General features: G+C 39.3%; 1 protein-coding gene across 10 annotated transcripts in view; it reads left to right on the forward strand.

Moving 5' to 3' along the window:
* CCNT2 (cyclin T2) overlaps positions 1-19974 on the forward strand; it is a 44136-nt gene extending 24162 nt beyond the window's left edge. For 6 of the 10 annotated variants that reach the window (XM_077830603.1, XM_077830596.1, XM_077830598.1 and 3 more), the window contains 4 exons: positions 5844-5889; positions 7216-7379; positions 14901-14971; positions 15451-19974. In XM_077830603.1, coding sequence (XP_077686729.1) covers positions 5844-5889; positions 7216-7379; positions 14901-14971; positions 15451-16863 — 1694 coding nt within the window. In that variant the 3' untranslated portion in view covers positions 16864-19974. Of the gene's footprint in view, positions 1-4851; positions 4980-5843; positions 6207-7215; positions 7380-14900; positions 14972-15450 lie in introns of those variants that run through there. The other 4 variants (XM_077830599.1, XM_077830600.1, XM_077830605.1 and 1 more) reach the window with 3 other exon arrangements.
* Positions 19975-20171: the final 197 nt, after the last annotated feature.

The raw sequence follows: 20171 nt of genomic DNA on the forward strand, positions 1-20171 counted from the left end.
TGGACATATGCAAGCCTGATTGTGTGTATATAGCGCCAGTCTGTTCCATCAGATGAAATCTACATCAAGGGCTACATTTTTCTGTCACTTTATCCTGCAGTGGGGGTGATTTTTGTGCGCAGCTGTTAAATAAAATCTTAATCAGCAGCTTCACTTCTGCCCTAGCCTTTCATCACTGCCTTTAACCGCCTTTCTGCAAACTCTCCTTTTATGTAGCTGTCCTCTTCTGATACAGTCAGCTATTACACCAGACTTTCAAAATGACTAATGTTTCGGGGCTGGGGGTGGAATCTGGTAATGGGGTGTGTGTGTGTGTGTACAGAAGAATGGATTGAGGGGATCAGAATGAAGGTTGTAATGTATAGTCTGTGCCATATACTTGTAAGAGGTGTGCTTATAAGCAGAGTATGTTCTGTGAGGTGGCTAAACTTTACATTTCTTTGCTTTTGTCAATGTATTCTCTGCGAGGGGGGTGTCTGCCACTGTCTGAACTTACAAGACAGCATGCTGACACACACTCTGCCCCCAAAACACACGCTCTCTCTCCCCCCACATACACACACCACACTCCCTGTCACACTCCACACACATCCCATTTGAAAAGCACGCGGCTGCCACTTGCACACTGGGATAGCTACCACAATGCACTGCTCTCTGTGGCGTTGCAAGAGCTGCTAATGTGGCCATGCCACTGTACTTGTAGCTGACAGTGTAAACACATGGCAGCATTTTCCCTGCTGTGGTCTTTGAAGGCTGGTTTAACTCCCAGTGCTCTACATCTGCAAGTGTAGCCAACCCCTTAGTTTAGAAGCACTGTCTCCAGGAAAGCCCTTTTAGAGTATTGTTAGTATAAACAAATCCCTATTTTGGGGACATGCTGTCCAATAACTTCCTAAAAAGCTCTTTCAGATGGGTGCAGGGGAGAAGGGAGGCATTGACAAAAACTTCTAGTCACAGAAGAAGATCTACAAGGTTAGCTGAGGCATATCCATACATTTGCCTTCCACAACAACCACCAGAGCAGCCAGACAGAATTCTCTGGTACCTCAGACTTATGTTTTGCCTAAAACTTGATTTCTAATAACATGCCTCACTAAAGATGGCGCAGATTCAGCAGAAAAATGGTTTAAGAAATGCCTGTCTTGTAATAACAAATTTCCTATCCCAGACTCGTACTTCTTTCCTAGATGCTTGGGTGAAGGGGACTTTATCCAGTCACTGCCATATCTGCCTTACACTTACAAGCTGCCCATTCAAGAATGGAGTTTCAGATTTTATCCATGCTGATGGAGGCCCTGAGCTTGCTTCCTTTGGGGAGAAAATACCCAAACACTAAAAAGCCTTTTAATCTAGTGGAGAAAGGCATAAGAAGAACCAGTGGCTGGAAGCTGAAGCCAAACAAATTAAAATTAGGCACTGAGTTTTAGTCATGAGGGTGATTAACCACTGGAATAAATTGCCAAGGGAAGTGGTGGATTTGCCAAGAGTCTCTCAAAATCTTCAGATCAAGAATGGATGCCTTTCTGAAAGATGTACTTTATCCAAAGAGCAAGTGATTGGGCTCAGTACAGGGATAACTGGGTGAAGTTTAATGTGCAGAAGCCCAGATAAGGTGATCTAATGGTGCCTTCTGACTTTAAATTCTCTTATATTTGAATCTTTGAAAATCCAGCCTTAGAATGTCTAAGTCTGGGGCTAAGAAGGTATGAACATTCTGGTAGGTGGAAGATGGGAGACATCAGACTGATCCACGTCATTCTTCATCAGTGTTAAGAAACTGACAAGAAAGAGGAGACAGGACCACAATTGCCTGTGAAGTCTGGAGACAGTGTATCTGTAATGACCTGGCAGTAAGAAGTTCCCATTCCAAGGAGACTCTGGTGTTGAAAGGGAAATTCATATTCATAATGGCAAAAATTAAATTACTGGCACCTGTGCTAGCTGAGAGATCAGAGGTGAGAGAATATTCCTCTTTCCTACTTCTGAGACTATCACCTAGGCCCTTAATTTCTTGGTGCCAATCCAATCTGGTGTTCAGAGGTTAGTTCTGATTAACTTGAAGGGGGGGAATTGGTACACTCATTCCCATCTCACGGACCTTTCTTGATGCACCCGAGCAGAAGCCCCTCACCAATTAATCCTGCATCTACACTGGGACATAAGGTTCTCCTGAAAATGAACATTGAGAACCGGGGACTTTGAGTTTGACCTAGCTGCCTTGTGGGAGACCTGCCGCTGTTTCACCTTCATTGCCAGGTATCTTGGGATAGCCATTGTCCTTACTCTACTAATGTGAAAACTGCACGGTCAAAGTCTGTACGCCTTCCAAACCACCAGTATAATCTGCTCAACTGTGGTTGAATCTGACAGAGAAAGTGACCCTCTAGAAGAGGCGGTAGATCCAAATATATATCTTTTCCAGGGGATGTCAAGACAATTCAGCTGATGTTATGTGAGGTGGGAAGATTTTAAGTAAGTTATATCCTATCACTAGTAGAGGAAACCCTCCCATTCTGAACCTTCACCTCAGCTTTCTACAGTCCTCTTTCGAAGTCTAGTAGTCTTTGGCAATCAGACAAGACTATTCACAAACCTTAACCCTTGTACCCGGTCTTCTTCCAGTCTTTCCCCTATGTATCAGGTGTTCATCAACACAATCCTCTTCCTAGGGTCTGTTTGATCTTTTCCCTTTGACCAGAGGATTCTAATAGCTCTTCATTCTTAAGTGCAGACTTGCCCATCTGGATCCATCTCTTTCTGGGGATTGCTTGAGTATCTTCCTCTCCTTGGGATACCAGGAGAGCTTCCCTACTCAGCTTCTACTCTCCAAGTACTTCTTGCAGTGAATCTAGGTAGCTCTTCTACCCTGATTGTCCCAGGAGGTTGTGCTCCCTCTGGGGCCATAAGTTCCCTAAATGTCTGAGTCCTACTAACAAGCAGGTTGATGGCACATATTCTTAAGAGGATCAGCACACTGAAATTTTCTGGGAGTATAATTAAATATAAGATCTCCCCAGAAGCACTGGACTTTCAATTGACTTGTCTTCAGGAAAAGGCTCATAGACTGAAAATTGGGAACCACATCAGGTGGATAGGGTTGCTGTGCCCATTAACAATGGATTCAGTAATCTAATCCTGCCAGGGATTTATGGAAGACCCCAGACTCTTGGAAGGTAGATTAATTGTACCAGGTCCTGCCTTAAGGGTTTGGTTACTTACATCAAGTATCCAAGCCAGTCTTTCATGGTTGATTGTGCAACGAAGGATTAAGATACACAGCCCTGCCCCCGAGTGATAAAGAATGATGAGAAACATATTCTTGGCTGGAAGTCATATTTATCTGCCGTCAAACAGATGAGTAGTAAACTATCATGCTCTCTTGATTTGCTCTGACTTTTATACCTTTGGCAAGGTCATTGCCTTGTTGATACGCCTTCCACTTTTTTGCACATTTCTCAAATAATTCCTGATCAGCTCTAAAGGGTTAGTTAAGGGTGGAGTTCCAGCCTTTAACTAGGTTTCTTTGCTTAAGTGAGATCGCACTAAGCTGCATTAAAACATTGTCCTTGTTTAAAAAGTTTATATGAATACCTTGGACAGTCTTTCCCTGTTGTGGCTTTGGTTTGTTGAGCTTAAACACCTGTATCCTGGTCTTTGGTAAACTTCATTTGATTACACAAAAGTATGTAAATCGAATAAATTTGAAATCTTAGTTACAGAAGTCTGTTTAGTGCTATGAGTGCAAGCATCCCATTAATGTGGACTTATATTGAGACTGAAATGTATAATTTTCAAATTGTGATTTTTTTTGCCTAGTTTCTTGCTGTTCAACTTAAAATTATGTAAAACAAAATTGTTTAAGTAACCATTACATATTTCAGAGTAGCAGCCGTGTTAGTATGTATCCGCAAAAAGAAAAGGAGTACTTGTGGCACCTTAGACTAACAGATTTATTTGAGAATAAGCTTTCGTGAGCTACAGCTCACTTCATTGGATGCATTCAGTGGGGGGGAAGAAAAACCCCACTGAATGCATCCGATGAAGTGAGCTGTAGCTCACGAAAGCTTATGCTCAAATAAATTTGTTAGTCTCTAAGGTGCCACAAGTCTTCCAATTCCATATTTGACAACTATCATATTTGTTGCACTGGTAGCTTTTGGCAGTCCACTCTTTCTTTAATATAAAGTCATACTGATGAATTTATGGTATTTCATCTTTCTTTAACTCAAATATGCTTCAGCAAAGTTGTAGTATTGTAGAGAAATCCGTGAAGATGGCTTATTCTGTACATTGATAAAAACTAACAAACCTGCAGTCTTGTTTAACCTTTCCGTTTTCAGTTATGTTTCCTTATGAAAGTGTCAGGGTTTTTGTAGTAGAGCCCTGAATATGCTTCCCTATATCTTTTTGGGAAAGGCTACCAAAGAAGTTTAATTTTGAGAAAATAAATTTGGCACAGAACTACTAAAACAGATTGAAAAAGCTAAGTATGTAGTACAATTCCATCAAATGTCCGTTTATTTTCTATTATTGTGGATTAGCAAAATATATGTGGGGAAAACAGGTCCTATTCTCTTACTACTTCTGTCAGATTCACTGATGTAATCAACAATGGATTATGGCATTGCCCAGCCCTAGCAAAAGGCATAAGCCTGGTTTACACATTTGTATCTTTATTATCAGCAGTAATGGGAAATGGAATTCGATTGGATTTTGATAAAATGATGGTTTGTAAAGCTTCCCAGATTGCTAAATTTGAAAGCTACTGCTACAATTTTTCTTTTTCAGACAAACTCCTTAAAATAAAAGAATAGAGGTTTGTGACAATGCTCCCTTTGACATAAGATCCAACAGTACATTTTCTCCAGGTAGCACTGATTTCAAGTGGTAGTATCAAAGTAAGAAAATTCAATGAAGGCTGCATTCAATCTTCAATTAAGCTCATTGTGCCCAGACATTCCATCTTACACATTTTAAGAGTAAGTGCTCTTATTTGAGTGAGGACCTTGGGGGTTTGGCAGATAAGGGCCAGAGATCAGTCTTTGGGATGTTGAAGCCTTGAATTTGATGACCATTTTTAATGAGTTATAAATTTGTTAAAATCTAGGTTGAAGCTTCTAATATAATCAAATGTTTTGTTCCATGCTTATGAGCATTACATTTTGATTAAAGAAGGTGTAGAAGTGCACACAAGCTAATTTAACCCTTAAACTGTCTAGTTTGGGAACTAGCTCTGTTCTAGGACTTTCTGGGATAATTATGTGTTACTGGTGTATGGTCATTGAGTTTTTCTCAACTGCTCTATGTTCCTTCAGCTGGAGAGGAGCACTAAGCTCTGGCCTGAGCTATAGTGCAAACTGGCTCTCTATTTGACTGTCCTGCTGAGAGACCCAGCTGTGGGGAGGGTTGTGGTAAGGAACCATCTAGAACTAAAGTAGGGAGGCAGGCAAGCACTAGAGTTCAGGTGGAAGATAAGAGAGCCATCCCTCCACCCACACTGTATTAGATTTGGGAGGGCTAAGGAGATGAAAGGGAGACTTCCATCCTTTTGTGGCTTAGATAGAGACAGTTCAAGAGGCAGAAGGATCAACATACTCTGAACAGTAGAGGGAAGGTTGATGAACTGAATGACTTGCCCATCTCCAATTATAGCTCAGTGAGGATGAGTAAACCTGTCCTCAGTGCCAAGAGCTAAGTAGCTGATTTACTTTAAAAGGCAGCTAATGTATCTTATTAGTGTTCTACATACCATTCATTTTGAGGTTAAAGCATTTTAATTTTGGAATGAAGCCAACAATTTGGAGTGGATTGCTAATTTTTCTTCAATTTTCTTTTTGTTACAGCAAGCAAGGATTTGGCACAGACATCCTATTTCATGGCTACCAACAGGTTGTTATCCTGAACCTCTTTGTTGCACTGTTGTAGCACACTATAGCTTCCTTTACTGCAGGGCCCCCTCCATGTGTCCTACCCTTGTTGCAACAGAAAACTGGGCCATCTACAGTGGTGGTACCGTTCTGTTTGCAGTGCGGTGTATTGTACAAGGGCCTTGTGGCACAAAGGGGTTAAATGCACAATGAGAAGTGTAGTGGTGCTTTCTGATGACATTTTCTCGATTTGTGAGTGCATAAGTCTAAAACTGGTAGCCTGAATAGCAGCTAAAGATTACAAAGAGATAAACTTAACCTAGAAAGTCGAGCATCTTGGTAAGTACAAAGCTATTTCTAGTTTACACTTGTAGTTAATGGCAATTTTTTCTTAATTTAAATACATTGATCCAATCCTAGTTTTATGAAACTGCAGTCAGCCTAAAAACTCTTAAAATTACCTAATCTTCTTTCCAGGTAGACTAGAATTAGTCTAAGCAATGTTTGTCCTTCCAGAAGCAGTGTTTATTTTTAACATGCTTTTTTTAAAAATCTTAGTATTTATGTGAAATTAAAATTGGTTGTCCAAATGCAGACTAATAAATGTATGCAGCTATTCTGGTGCATAAGGATGAAGTTTGGGAGTAGATCTAAAAGTCTTCCATGTGTTCTTTGCAAAATTAGTTTTAATTTAATGTAATCCTAGTACATGATTTTGTTAATATCCAAGTTTGTATATGTAATGTTTGTTTGGGAGGACCCTAACCATTTTTGGTGGTCCCTTTGTTATGGGATAGTTTTTTGTTTGGAAGAGTTTTGTTTTCAAAACCTGTTAAAATCACTGTATTTGAACCAGCATACTTGTGCTACTGCCAGCTGGGAAATTGAAATGAGAGAGGATTTGTATCCCCAAACCTGGGCCTAATGAAGACTACTCATGTCACACAAGTGATTCTCTCAACCTCAAGGGAACTATTGAGTATCCATAGCTACTAGTTTGATACGCAGTTTCAGTAATGAGCTGTATTAATGACTTCACTGTGGTTGAAATTTTATTAACCATGTTATGTTGAATTTTTGTCCCTCTCTTTAAAATTAAGTAAAAAGTAAAATGCCAATAGAATGAACTGAGGGATACTTTTTTTTTACTCTTGTTAAGAGCAAATTAAATTTACCAGATAAATGACCTGCCTTTTCTCAAGGTTGTAAAATAATTTCAGAATTTAAGCAGAAGCATGTTCCATGATGTAATGTTTAATATCTGTTTTGATACAAAACTTTATGCTATAATCTTAGTGATTGACTTGTTTGGGTTTTTTGTTTTACATGTTTGAATTCTCTGCAACAGCCTGCACCTTACTACCTTCTGTCTTCAGTACAAACCCACAGTGATAGCATGTGTGTGCATTCATTTGGCATGCAAGTGGTCCAATTGGGAGATTCCTGTATCGACGGATGGAAAGCATTGGTGGGAATATGTTGATCCTTCAGTTACTCTGGAATTGCTAGATGGTAAGTAGCATTTCCTTTTTATTTCTTTTAAATATTGTGACCTTGTTCTTGTAGTTCTGCTACTGTTTCAGCTAATATTTAACTCACCCCCAACTACTTTAGGTCCTGGGTAAGGGAAGCCCTTGAGCTCATGCTTAAATAACATTGACTGTATAGATGAGAATCTCACCCCTGCTCTGACCATGTAGGCCAGAAGAAAGGGCCAGAGCAGAGTAAAGGGACAATGGGAGCCCCATATCAGCTGTGGGAGAATTCTCGTGGCACAGAAATTGGAAGATGGCCATAAGGCTGCCTCCTCTGCGGACTCCCTGGCGAGACTTGGCATGTGGACCATGCTGGGGCAGGGCCTCCACATGCAATAGTGCAGCTCATAGGACAGCCTGGGGACATAACTCAGACATGCTCTCAGGGCTGTCTAAATTAGGCTTGGGGCTTCTGCAGCCCAAGAGGATGCAAGAATGGCTTAAAAGCCACGATAGCCTCACCTTCTGTGGGCTGCAAGTTCAGCACATGCTTCAGTTGTTTGCTGAAGTGGGATTTTAAATAATCACACTGAAAAACTGAAGTCCTCATAGAATGTGCTGCCTTAAGATGACAATTTGCTTCATTTCCACCCAGATTATTAGCCGCTACTAAAGAAAATTTCTTTAAGATTATAAAATTGAAATAGGATCAACCACATTAAAGCCAATTTTGTGTAATAGGAGTGAATCTGGCATAGCCCATGGAACCTTAATATTAGTACCATGGAATTTCTATTTAATGGTTTTTATCAGAAAGAAAAATAAACTTTTTTTCTGCTAACAGAAGATTAAATGGCCTTCTAGGTATTTACCAAAGTTGTTCACTGTTTTTTGTTTTGTTTTTCTACTGTTCGTTGTGACCAGTTTTGTCTCAGTGTTACCTTATGCTGCTCCTGTCTGTTTCCATCTGTCATCACTTGGTTTAAACTTAGTCTCTGCCCCAAAGAGTTTATAATTTATCCCTTTATTTGTGTCTGACACAATGAGGCTCTGATCTGTGATTGATATCCCTAAGCATTATTGCAGTGCAGTAATAATAAATGCTGTCTAGCATTTGCAAATCTATATACTAATCAGAGGTTGCTAGGAGATGTCTTGCAATCAAAAATCCCTGGTGTTGAGCTGTGGTGTATAACCTACGACTTGGATATGACCCACAAAGGGTTCTTTTGGCCTGCAGTTGTCTTCCATTTCTGCGTCACAAGATTTTCACTTTAAAAAAATTGCCCTAAAGTGAGGAGAATATGAACAGATGTAGCACTATCCACAGAATCAGTGAGGCAGCATAAAACTCCAAGGTCATCTGCCTCTAGTCATCTCAGTGGAATTTTCTCTGTAGTCTACAGATGACAATTTAAATATCAGCATAATTTTACTGTTTATTTAATAAATGTATTTAGTTATTTGCTTTTTATTCTGGGTGGATATCAGTAATTAGACTGAAAAGATCTGCTCGGCGGTACCCACAGATCTGTGTGCCCAAAACTTCTCTCATTCCTCACTCAAGTTTGGTTATATCCCTGGAGCAGCAGCATACCAATCAGAGCAAATGTAGGGAAGGAGTGTATAAAGTGTGTGTGTGTAATAGGCTGAGCAGATCACGGGGCTTAGCAGCAGAAAGCTCATGGGGAGATTAGTTTGCACTTTATTTTGCAAGGTCTATTGAGGACTTGGCTCTTCAGGATTCCATTCTGAAATCTAAAGCCACCTCTTGACTCAACATCTATTTTCAGGTACTTAAAAATGTTACATTTTAGTAGGCTGTAGCAGTCCCTTTGCAACTTCAAAGGGTGTAGACGCCTTAGTTGTTTCATGGATATCTTAATTGAAAAGACCTTTCCCACTTTCTAACATGGCAAGAAATTTTGCAGAAGCACTTTGGAGGAATTGATCAAGAAGCTCAAGTGATCTGTAGATTTTCAAAGGGACAAATACTTTGTTGTGTTAAAGATCTTCATTCAGTTGTCCCTGAAGAAGCTGAACCCAAAGATCAGATAGTATGAATTGACTTTTACAATGCCCTAATACAAGTTTCATGCTGAAAACTCACTGAATTTTTAAAAATTTCTGCCTTCAGAGTGACAGATACCCAGTGTTTTAAAAGAGCTGCTTTTTGTGCAGACCTTTTTGGAATTATATTTATGAACAGACCTCTTGGAGAACTTTTGATTTGTTCAGGCTACAATTCCCAAACATCCCAGGCTGTTTTTCATAATGTGTGCAACTTCAGATCTGGATACCAGGAAGTTAGAGAGAAACAGTAAGAGTCTTTCCCATTTATCCTTCCTTCGGGCCCTCAAAACTGCATATAGCATACTTCAAACAAATTTTCTGATGAAAATATGTAAATACGTAAGTCAATTATGTTCAGTTCCTAGTACTGCAAAGATTAAGAACATAAGAGCTGTTACCCTGGATCATACTGATGGTCCATTAACACAGAATCCTGCCTCCAACAGTGGCCAGTACCATAACACCAGGGAGAGTGTACAGAACAGGGCAATTTTTGAGTGATCTATCCCATCTTCTATTCCCATCTTCTGGTAGTTAGAGGTTATGGGGCACCCTGAGCATGGGGTTGCATTCCTGACATCTTGGCTAATAGCCATTGATGGATGTATCCTGCATGAACTTATCTAGTTCTTTTTTGAAGCCAGTTATACAACATCCCAAGTCAGTGACTTGCACAAGTTAATTGTGTGTTCTGAGAAAAAGTACTTCATCTTGTTTGTATTACAGTGCTGCCTTTTAATTTCTTTGAGTGACCCTTGGCTTGTGTATTGTGGGAAAGGGTTAAAAACTTCTCACTACACTTTTCCACTCCATTTATGATATAATAGACCTCTATCATATCCACCCTTAGTGGTCTCTTTTCTAAGCTGAACAACCCTGCTCATATGGAAGCTGTTCTATCCCCTTGATCCTCTGTGTTGAACTTCTTCGAACCTAGTCCAGTTCCGCTAATCCTTTCTGAGATAAGGATGACCAGAACTGGACACAGTATTCAAGGTATGGGAGCACCATGGATTTATGTAGTGACCGTGTAAAATTTTCTTGTCTTATTTTCAAAAAAAGAAAAGGAGTACTTGTGGTACCTTAGAGACTAACCAATTTATTTGAGCATAAGCTTTCGTGAGTTTTCCACTGAATGCATCCGATGAAGTGAGCTGTAGCTCACGAAAGCTTATGCTCAAATAAATTGGTTAGTCTCTAAGGTGCCACAAGTATTCCTTTTCTTTTTGTGAATACAGACTAACACAGCTGCTACTCTGAAACTTGTCTTATTTTGTATCCCTTTCCTACCAGCTCCTAACATTGTTAGCCTTTTTGCCCACTGCTGTGCACTGAGCTGAAAGTATCCACAATGACACCAAGATTCTTCTTGAGGGGTGTCAGCTAATTTAGAGCACATCATGAAATATGTATAGTTGGGATTATTTTTTCCAATATGCATTATTTTGCACTTATCAACATTGAATTTAATTTGCCATTTTGTTGCCCCATCACCAGTTTTGTGAGATTCTGCTAGAACTCATTGCAGTCAGCTTTGGACTTACAAAAATTATTCAAGATAATTATCATCTGCAAACTTTGCCGTTTCATTCCCATTTCCAGATCATTAATAAATATGTTGAATGACACAGGTCCCAGTGCAGATCAGTGGCGGACCCTACTGTTTACCTCTCTCCAGTGTGAAAACTTGCCGTTTATTCCTACCCTTCATTTCCTGTCTTTTAGCCCATTACTGATCCACGAGAGGATCTTCCCTCTTATTCTGTGACAGCTTAGTTTCCTTAAGAGCCTTTGATAAGACCCCTTGTCCGGGGCTTTCTGAAAATCCAAGTACACTACGCTTGTTGATACTCTCAAAGAATTCTAATATATTGGCGGGGCATGACTTCCCTTTACAAAAGCATGTTGACTCTTCTCCAACATATTGTGTTTGTGTGTCTGATAATTCTGTTCTTTACTATTGTTTCTACCAATTTATCTTGTACTGAAATTAGGTTCACCAGCCTGTAATTGCCAAGATTGCCTCTAGGGCCCTTTTAAAAAGTCAGTTTTACCTTAGCTATCTTCCAGTCATCTAATATAGAGGCTGATTTCAGCAATAGGTTACAAACCACAGTTAGTAGTTCTGCAGTTTCATATGTGAGTTCCTTCAGAACTCTTGAGTGAATGCCATCTGGTCCTGGTGATTTTATTACTGTATAATCAATTTGTTCTAAAATCTATTCTATTGACACATCAATGTGGGACTGTACTTGTCACTCAAGAAGAATAGCTTTGATCCCTCCATCCCCATCCTTTTCAGTGAAGACTAATGCAAAGAATTCATTGAGTGCTCCTTTAGCGACTTCATTGTCTGGTGGCCCCATTGCCTATTTGGCAGGCTTCCTGTTTCTGATGTTCTTAAAAAGAATTTCTTACTGTTAGTTTTTGCATTTTTAGTAAATTGCTTCTCAAATTCTTTCTGGGCCTGTCTTCTTATGCTTAACCTGCCAGAGTTTGTGCTCCTTCCTATTATCTTGTCTTCCAAATTTTAAAGGATGCCTTTTTGCTTCTGTTGGCCCCCAGTACTCTGCTCTTGAGCTGTGGTGGCATTCTTTTGGACCTTTTAATGTCTTTCCTGATTTGGTGTATACATCTCATCTGAGCTTCCATTGTGGTGGTTTTTAAATAGTTCCCATGCTGCTTGCAGGTATTTAGCCCTTTTGACAGTTCCTTTTAATTTCCATCTAACGAGCATCCTCATTTTTATGTAGTTCCCTTTTTAAAGTTACATTTTACCATGGTGGGCTTTTTAGTATTATTTCTCCTCCCCTCCCTGTTACATTTAATTACATTTTGGTCCCTATTACCAAGTGGTTGAGCTCTAGTTACCTCTTGGACCAGTACCTGTCCTTCACTTTGGACTAAATCAAGAATTGCCTCTCTCCTAGTGGGTTTCAGAACTAATTGCTCCAAGAAGCAGTCATTTATGGTGTCTAGAAATTTTATTTCTGCATCCTGCCATGAGGTGACACTTATCCAGTCAGTATAAGGATAGTTGAATTCACCCATTATTATTGCACTTTCTGGTTTTCTAGCCTCTCTAAACCTCCCTTAGCATTTCACATTCACTGTTACCATCCGGGTTAGGTGGTAAGTGTATATTCCTACTTCTATACATTTTTTCCCCCCTCCAGGCACTCATTTTCTATCCATAGTGATTCTGTGGTACAGTTTTGTTTCATTTAAGATTTTTAGCTTATTTTACTCTGATTTGTTTAATATATAATGCCAGTCCCCCAGCAACGTGACCTAATCTGTTATTTTTTTTATATATATCTTATACCCTGGTATTAGTGTGTCCTACTGATTATTCTCTTCCCACCAAGTTTCTGTGATGCCTATTATATCAATATCCTCCTTTAATCCCAGACACTGTAGTTCATCCATCTTAGTATTTAGAGTTCTAGAATTTGTATATAATCACTTGCACATTTTGTCAATATTCAGTTGCTTGCCTTTGTGTGTTATATTTAAATGGGACTCATACATTTGCCTGTTCCTCACTACATCTCACCTGTATTTTACCAACTTCTTTCCTATCCTCTATACTAAGATAAAGTGTCCCGTCCCCCCGCCTCCCCAAGGGATGTCTCCACCTGAACCATGTACTGCTCCACCCCATCAGGTTTTCCCCAGTTTAAACAATCCTCTACAACTTTTTCAATTTTACATGCCACAGTCTGGTTCCATTTTGGTTAATGTGAAGCCCATCCCTTCTTTATAGGCCAATCCTTCCCCAAAAGTTCCCCAGTTCCTAATAAATCCCTCTTCCCTGTACCAATGTATCATCTACGCACTGAGACCTTGCAGTTCTGCCAGTCTTACTGCCCTGTGCTTGGAACTGGAAGCATTTCAGTGAATTCTACCATGGGGGTCCTGGACTTCAATCTCTTACCCAGCTGCCTAAACTTTGGCCTCCAGGACCTCTTTCCAACCTTTCCCTATGTCATTTTGATACATATACCACCGGCTCCTCCCCAGTACTACCTATGAGACTATCTAGATGTTTCGTGAGATCTGCTACCTTTGGACCCAGAAGGCAATTCACCATGCAGTTCTCTCAGTCATCACAAAGCCAACTATCTACATTTCAAATAATCAAGTCCTCTATTACTATTGCCTATCTCTTCCTAATAACTTGACTCCCTGCCTCCGGAGCGATATCCTCAATGTGAGAGGATATCATGCCATCATCTGAAAGGTGGGTCCCAATTATGAGATCATTTCCCTCTGCCCCAGAATCATTTCTCCTGCCCTGAGACTTTCATCCTCCTTAACAGCACAGGGGCTTTCGGACAGGAGGTAGGACTACTCCACTATGTCCCTGAAAGTCCCCTCTGTATAGCTCTGTCTCTCTCTTTGCTTATCCAGTTCAGCCACTCTGGCTTCAAGTGCATGTACTCTGTCTCAGGGCCATGAGTTGCTTGGACTGCATGCACACGTATGCCCCCTGTCCGTGAGGCAGGTGGTAATACACGTTGCACTTAGTGCACTAACGTGGGTAGCTGTCACCCTTCTGCTGGTTTTCTGCCTGCATTTTTACTCTTGGGGTGGCTTATTGTTGGCTAAGTTTTGGATATGTTTGTTAGGTGTATTGGGTTTTCTTTATTTCATGAGTTTTCTTGAACTTGGTGCCTTTCTATTTGTTAAATCTCTTGGACTCCTTCACTGCCAAACTCTCTCTGCAGCCAAACTCCCTCAGTTCCTGTGCTTGCTCGCTCTCTCACAGGCTATCTGTTCAAGAGGGGGCTGTCTCAGGAGGTCTCTAGATCTAACCCCCCCCCCCACACACACACACACACACACACACACACTAGACTACACCCCTTCATACCTATTATTGATTACTTGTGTCCTGACCTCTAGGAGTATGTCTACACTGCAGTTAGACATCCTCTGCTGGCTCATGCCAGCTCACTCAGGCTTGTGGGGGCTCTTTAATTACAGTGTAGACTTCTGGGCTCACAGTGGAGCCAAGGCTCTAGGACCCTGTGAGGTGGAATAGTTATAGCCCTTGGGGTATCACTAATGAATGATTTACTCTGCTGCCACAGTGGCTAACACCTCCAGGAGGCTATGAGTCACCAGTTCAGCCTTTCTGACCAAGCTTGTAAGATAAGGTTTAAATCTGAATAAGCCTTTAGATTTTAAACTGCTTGGTTTATAAAATGCTTAGCCCCTTCAAACTAAATTTTAAACTGAACTAATATTTTAAGGTTTAAGATTTAAGGTTGTGCACTAATACTGTAAAGATGCAAGAGGGTAAGTTCTGTAGTGTATTTTGATGTACAGCAGTAGCAGGGTCCACACAGCCAGTTACTGCATGGCAAGCTGGGTTTCTGTAAATGTACACCGTGGCTTACCTGTACTATCTGAGTAGACAAGCCCATAGATTCTGTTACTGATTCAAGTATGAAAAGAGGCTTTTGGTTTTTTTCCTCAGAGCTCACACATGAGTTTCTGCAAATACTAGAGAAAACGCCTAGCCGACTGAAGAGGATTCGTAATTGGAGGGTAAGAACTTGTTGCCTAAGTAATTTGTCATAGGACATATGAGGGGAGGGATAGCTCAGTAGTTTGAGCATTGGCCTTCTAAACCCAGGGTTGTGAGTTCAATCCTTGAGGGAGCCATTTAGGGATCAGGGCAAAAATTGGGGATTGGTCCTGCTTTGAGCAGGGGGTTGGACTAGATGACCTCCTGAGGTCCCTTCCAACCCTGATATTCTATGATTCTATGATAACTGCCACAAACCTTAAAAGTAAGATTGTAAACTTCCTGAACTTTTCCTTAGCAATATGTTCATAATTGTATGTCCCTCTGTAGTTCCCTATTATGGTAGCTTACATTTAAAATAAATAAAATAAAATTAAAATAAAATTAAAATTGAAACAATGAAATCCACCTTATTTTATCCAGTTTTGAGATATGTTAGGTAGCTGTATATTTGTAGGTACTTTCTAAGTTTGTCCTTACACCTTTCCTTTTCATACAGGCTAATCAGGCTGCTAAGAAACCGAAAGGGGATGGACAGGTATCTGAGAATTCTCTTCTTGGTTCATCTTTGGTCCAGAATTCCATTTTGGTGGATACCGTTACTGGTGTATCTGCCAATACAAGCTTCCAAAAATCATCAACGTCGACCTTTCCTGCACCAGTACCTCTGAACTCAGGAAGTATGTCTGTTCAACACAGTCATGCACCTGAAAACTTGGCAATATTAGCTACAGGAATGCCAAGTACCTCATATAGTTTGGCATCGCACCAAGAATGGCCTCAACATCAAGAACAAACAAGGACCGAACAAATATATTCTCAGAAACAGGAAACTACATTACCTGGTAGTCAGTACAATCTGAACTTCCAGCCAGGAACTTCTGTACAATTGCATTCTGGGTTACATCACAGATCTGACAAACTTACTGAGCATTCCACTGGTAAACAAGACTATGCTCACAAGTCAGGAAACAAACACCATGGACAGGTTGCTGCTCCTGTAATTCCTCAGAAAATGTCCTTGGATAAATACAGAGAGAAACGCAAACTAGAAACCCTTGAACTGGATGTGAGGGAACATTATGTAGCTACCCAAGTAGAACAGCAACATAAAAAGCACATCCAACCACAAGCAGCCAGTAGCAGTTCTGTTACTTCCCCTATTAAAATGAAAATTCCTGTTGCAAATGCAGAGAAACCAGAAAAACATGTGTCTGATAAAAAAGAAAAGGGTGGATCACTCAAACTGCGAATACCAATCCCACCTACAGAAAAGAGTTCCAGTAAAGAAGATTTGAAAATGAAAATTAAAGTTTCTTCAGAAAGACACAGCTCATCTGATGAGGGCAGTGGAAAAAGCAAACACTCAAGTCCACATGTTAGCAAAGACCATAAAGAAAAGCACAAAGAACATTCTTCAAATCGCCATCACAGTAGCAGTCACAAGCATTCACATAGTGGTGGCAGTAGTAGCGGCGGCAGTAAACATAGCACTGATGGAATAACACCAACTGCTTTGAGGAGTCCTGTTGGCCTGAGTAGTGATGGTAATTCCTCTAGTTCCGGCTCTTCAAGAAAGAAGTTGCACAGCAATGATGCTTCTCACAACCACCACTCCAAATTGAGCAAAAGTTCCAAAAGTTCAGGTAGTTCATCTAGTTCTTCCTCCTCTGTTAAGCAGTATGTATCCTCTCACAACTCTGTTTTTAACCTTCCCTTACCCCCTCCTCCCCCTGTCACATACCAGGTGGGCTACGGACATCTCAGCACCCTCGTGAAACTGGACAAGAAGCCAGTGGAGAACGGTCCTGATGCCAATCACGAGTACAGTACAAACAGCCAGCATATGGACTACAAAGATACATTCGACATGCTGGATTCGCTGTTAAGTGCCCAAGGAATGAACATGTAATCAATTGTTTAGGTCACTTTTCTTTACTTTTTTAATTTAAGAATTGTTAGAATGGAAAACTTCCTAATCTAGCAGTAGCAACACCAGCTGTTGTTGCCATGGTTTCAGTATATGTAAGTGCTGCTTTATCCTTCACTGAAAAGAAGAGGTATAGTAAACAAGTCTTTATCTCCACATACAATAGTGTTATAAATACTGTAATAGCATGGAAGGTGCAAAAATCTCAGTATTTCTACAACTGCAGCTAAGAACAGTAGAATGATCATCTGCTTTTAGGTGTCTAGGATGCCTCAAGCATTGATTATTTAAAATTTTGAATACTGCAGCCACCATTTTTGTTGCTTAGCTTTTGAATGAGTGTAATTGTTTCCTTGTGTATTTATACTGTATGTATGATTTGCATGTTTCAAAGATAAAGGGATTAAAAACAGTATACTGACAACTGTTTACAAGAAAGTGGAGAAAAATGTACATACATTTTTGTATGTTTAGATATACCATAAATACTCAGGATTGGAGCTGCTTGTAAGTATAACAAAATATACATAACTTTATTTTATCTTGTGTCAGAGTCCATCAGTAATCTAAACAAAGGTGACGCTTTGTCATGTTTATCTTGAACTGTAGGCCTTATTGGAAGCTGCTTAAAAGGGCACTTCACTAGAATGGGTAATTTAGTACCATGTGTGGTCATCCACAGGAGAGCATCACCAATGAGGCAATAAAGGAGTCTGGGCCTCAGTTTGCTGATTGTGACCAGATTGACTGCTGAAATGCACCCCAAGCTTTCTGAAGGAAAAAAGAATAAAGTTTACATAATCTTTTGATGTGAAGTGCATTTAAATGTTTATTGGCTTGATGCAGTAATATAGGCAGAGCTGTTACTTAATGATTACGTAGATTAATGTGAGTTAAGAACTGAAATTCATAAAAACTTATAGTGAAAAATTAGTAAGTTGTTTTTTAAACTTTAATACCATAAGTTATTTTAATAGTAAACAGGGATCACTGTTTCCATTACCTTTTCAGAATAACAGCCATGTTCTGAAGTCCAAGAAGTGTATTTGTGTGTGATGCCATATTTCTTTTACAGGTGAGAATGCAGTCTTCACAATAAATAAGAGTAAAACTATGATATCCCAACTTTCCTTTATATTCCAACAATAAAATAGTTACCACTGATTCTCTGTGCATTGTACTTGTGATTAGTTACAAAATTGGAGGTTACTTGTTTTGTTTTTAGCTCTGTGAAAAATCACTCTTCAATTAAACCACTAGTATACACTTTGTCTGTCTGCAAGTGTCATAATATGGCTTGTGTACTGTTTGCACAGTCTTCTGCCTTTTTAGAAGAAATAAGAGACTTGAACGTTTATACATCATTTTTGTTGAAAGCCAATGCTACAGTTCCGTTTTACCAGCTGACAATTAACTAATTTTATGGTTGCGCTTAAAATCATTAATAAGCTATGAATGAATTCAACATGTATTCAGTATAAGATAGCGAACGCTGGTTCCTAGTGACTGTTTTGATTTTTTTTAAATATACAAGAAGTGAAGTTTTGCTAAGTCACCTGCATATGCAGTTAGTACTTGGTGTAACTGGTTGTAAACACTTCAGAATTTTAATCTGAAGCTTAGCCCTTTAGTTCCATTATTAAATGAAGTGCTTTAAACCACAAAATTGTTCAGTACTTACCCGTTTGTAGTTACTATATTATGTAACTACAGGTATATCAATTACTATGTAATACTCGGTTTCCAGTAATGCAAAAGCTTATCACTAAGTTTTATTTGAACAATGGACACTACTTTTTACATCTAAACATTTTAAATTGAAAACAGAATAATGTATCTAGGTCCACATTTAGCCTTTTCCCATGGATATACAGGATACAAAACTTTACCCTTAACTGCTTTGAATTTCTCTACATTCAGAAAAATATACTTCAACATTATTACACTTGTTTCACATTGTTGGATATGTTCTAACCCTTTTAATAGTCTCTCCTCTCCACCTCAGCACTAAGTCTGAAGAATTGTTGACAAATGTAAGCAATGTAAACTGTTCTAAACTAATATGCAGAGATAGAAGATAAAATAGTAAATTGTGTTTAAAATACTCTTTACAAAGTATCACAATATTTGCTTGTAAGCCTATTAAATAGCTGTACAATGAAATGCCTCTTATGCATCCAGTGTGGATACAGCAATATATTGTACTAGAAATATAGCATCTAATGTTATAACTTGGAGATGAAATGCCAGGCAGGTAACTGGTGATGGTCAAAAACAAATGAAAAACGCCAGAGATTTTCACTTGAGTTGATGACTTACACAGGTCGTTCATGCTGATTCCAGGCGGCTCTGAAATTACATTGACAAAGGATTGCTATTCTAAGTTAATGAGAAACCGTGATTTCAATTTCTTTGTAGAGAATATCCACAAATAAGATCATTTTTAGTTTGCATTATAATTGTGTAAATATGTATATCTCTGTACTGAAGTCTTGCTCTCTGAGATTAGAGTTGACATGGTGGATATGGGGGGTGGGGAACAACAAAATATCACTAATTCACACTGACTGAAACCCATTGCAAATGACTGAACTTTGAATTACAGCATGTTCCAACTGTTTATGGGGTCAGCATTGGTCCCATAAGTGAATGAATAAATGCAATAAAAAAGCTAATACGCCACAATGTACTTTGTTCACTTTGGTTATAGTTTTGTTACTGTCTTGAGTGAATTTAATAGAAAATACACTATGTATTTTGTAAAAATGAAGTCTTAATTCTGAAACCTCACTACAGTGCTCAGCTATTAAATCTCATCATTTTTGTGATATGTTAAGTGTGTGGATTATAGAGATTCTACTGTACGTTGAATCTTTAGTGTCCTTGCTAAAGGTGGAAGTACTGCATTAAAGTACTCTAGACAATGTACTGTATCTTGCTGTGGTCTAGTACTTTTGATATTTGGTTAAAATTGAAGTGCTGTATACCCTTTCTGCTCATTGTAGATAAATGTTTCATGTTAAAATAGCCAGTTGCAATTTTAAAACAGCCCTTTTATGAAATTAAAACTTCACTTATCTTTTTTAAGGACAACTTGTGTAAAAGCTATTTATTAATAAAGTTCCTTACCTCGCCACTCTCACTATTGGGCAGAAATACAGTCCCATTTCCTGTACTTATCTTGCCAATTTTGCTTGTATATATTAATTATGAAAAATCCCCTTGGATTTGATGACAAAACATCCATGGTTTTTCAAATGTAAACAGAAAGCACTTTTGAATTTTGAAAA

This window comes from Eretmochelys imbricata, chromosome 11, assembly GCF_965152235.1.
Source record: "Eretmochelys imbricata isolate rEreImb1 chromosome 11, rEreImb1.hap1, whole genome shotgun sequence".
In the NCBI taxonomy this organism is placed as follows: Eukaryota; Metazoa; Chordata; order Testudines; family Cheloniidae; genus Eretmochelys; species Eretmochelys imbricata.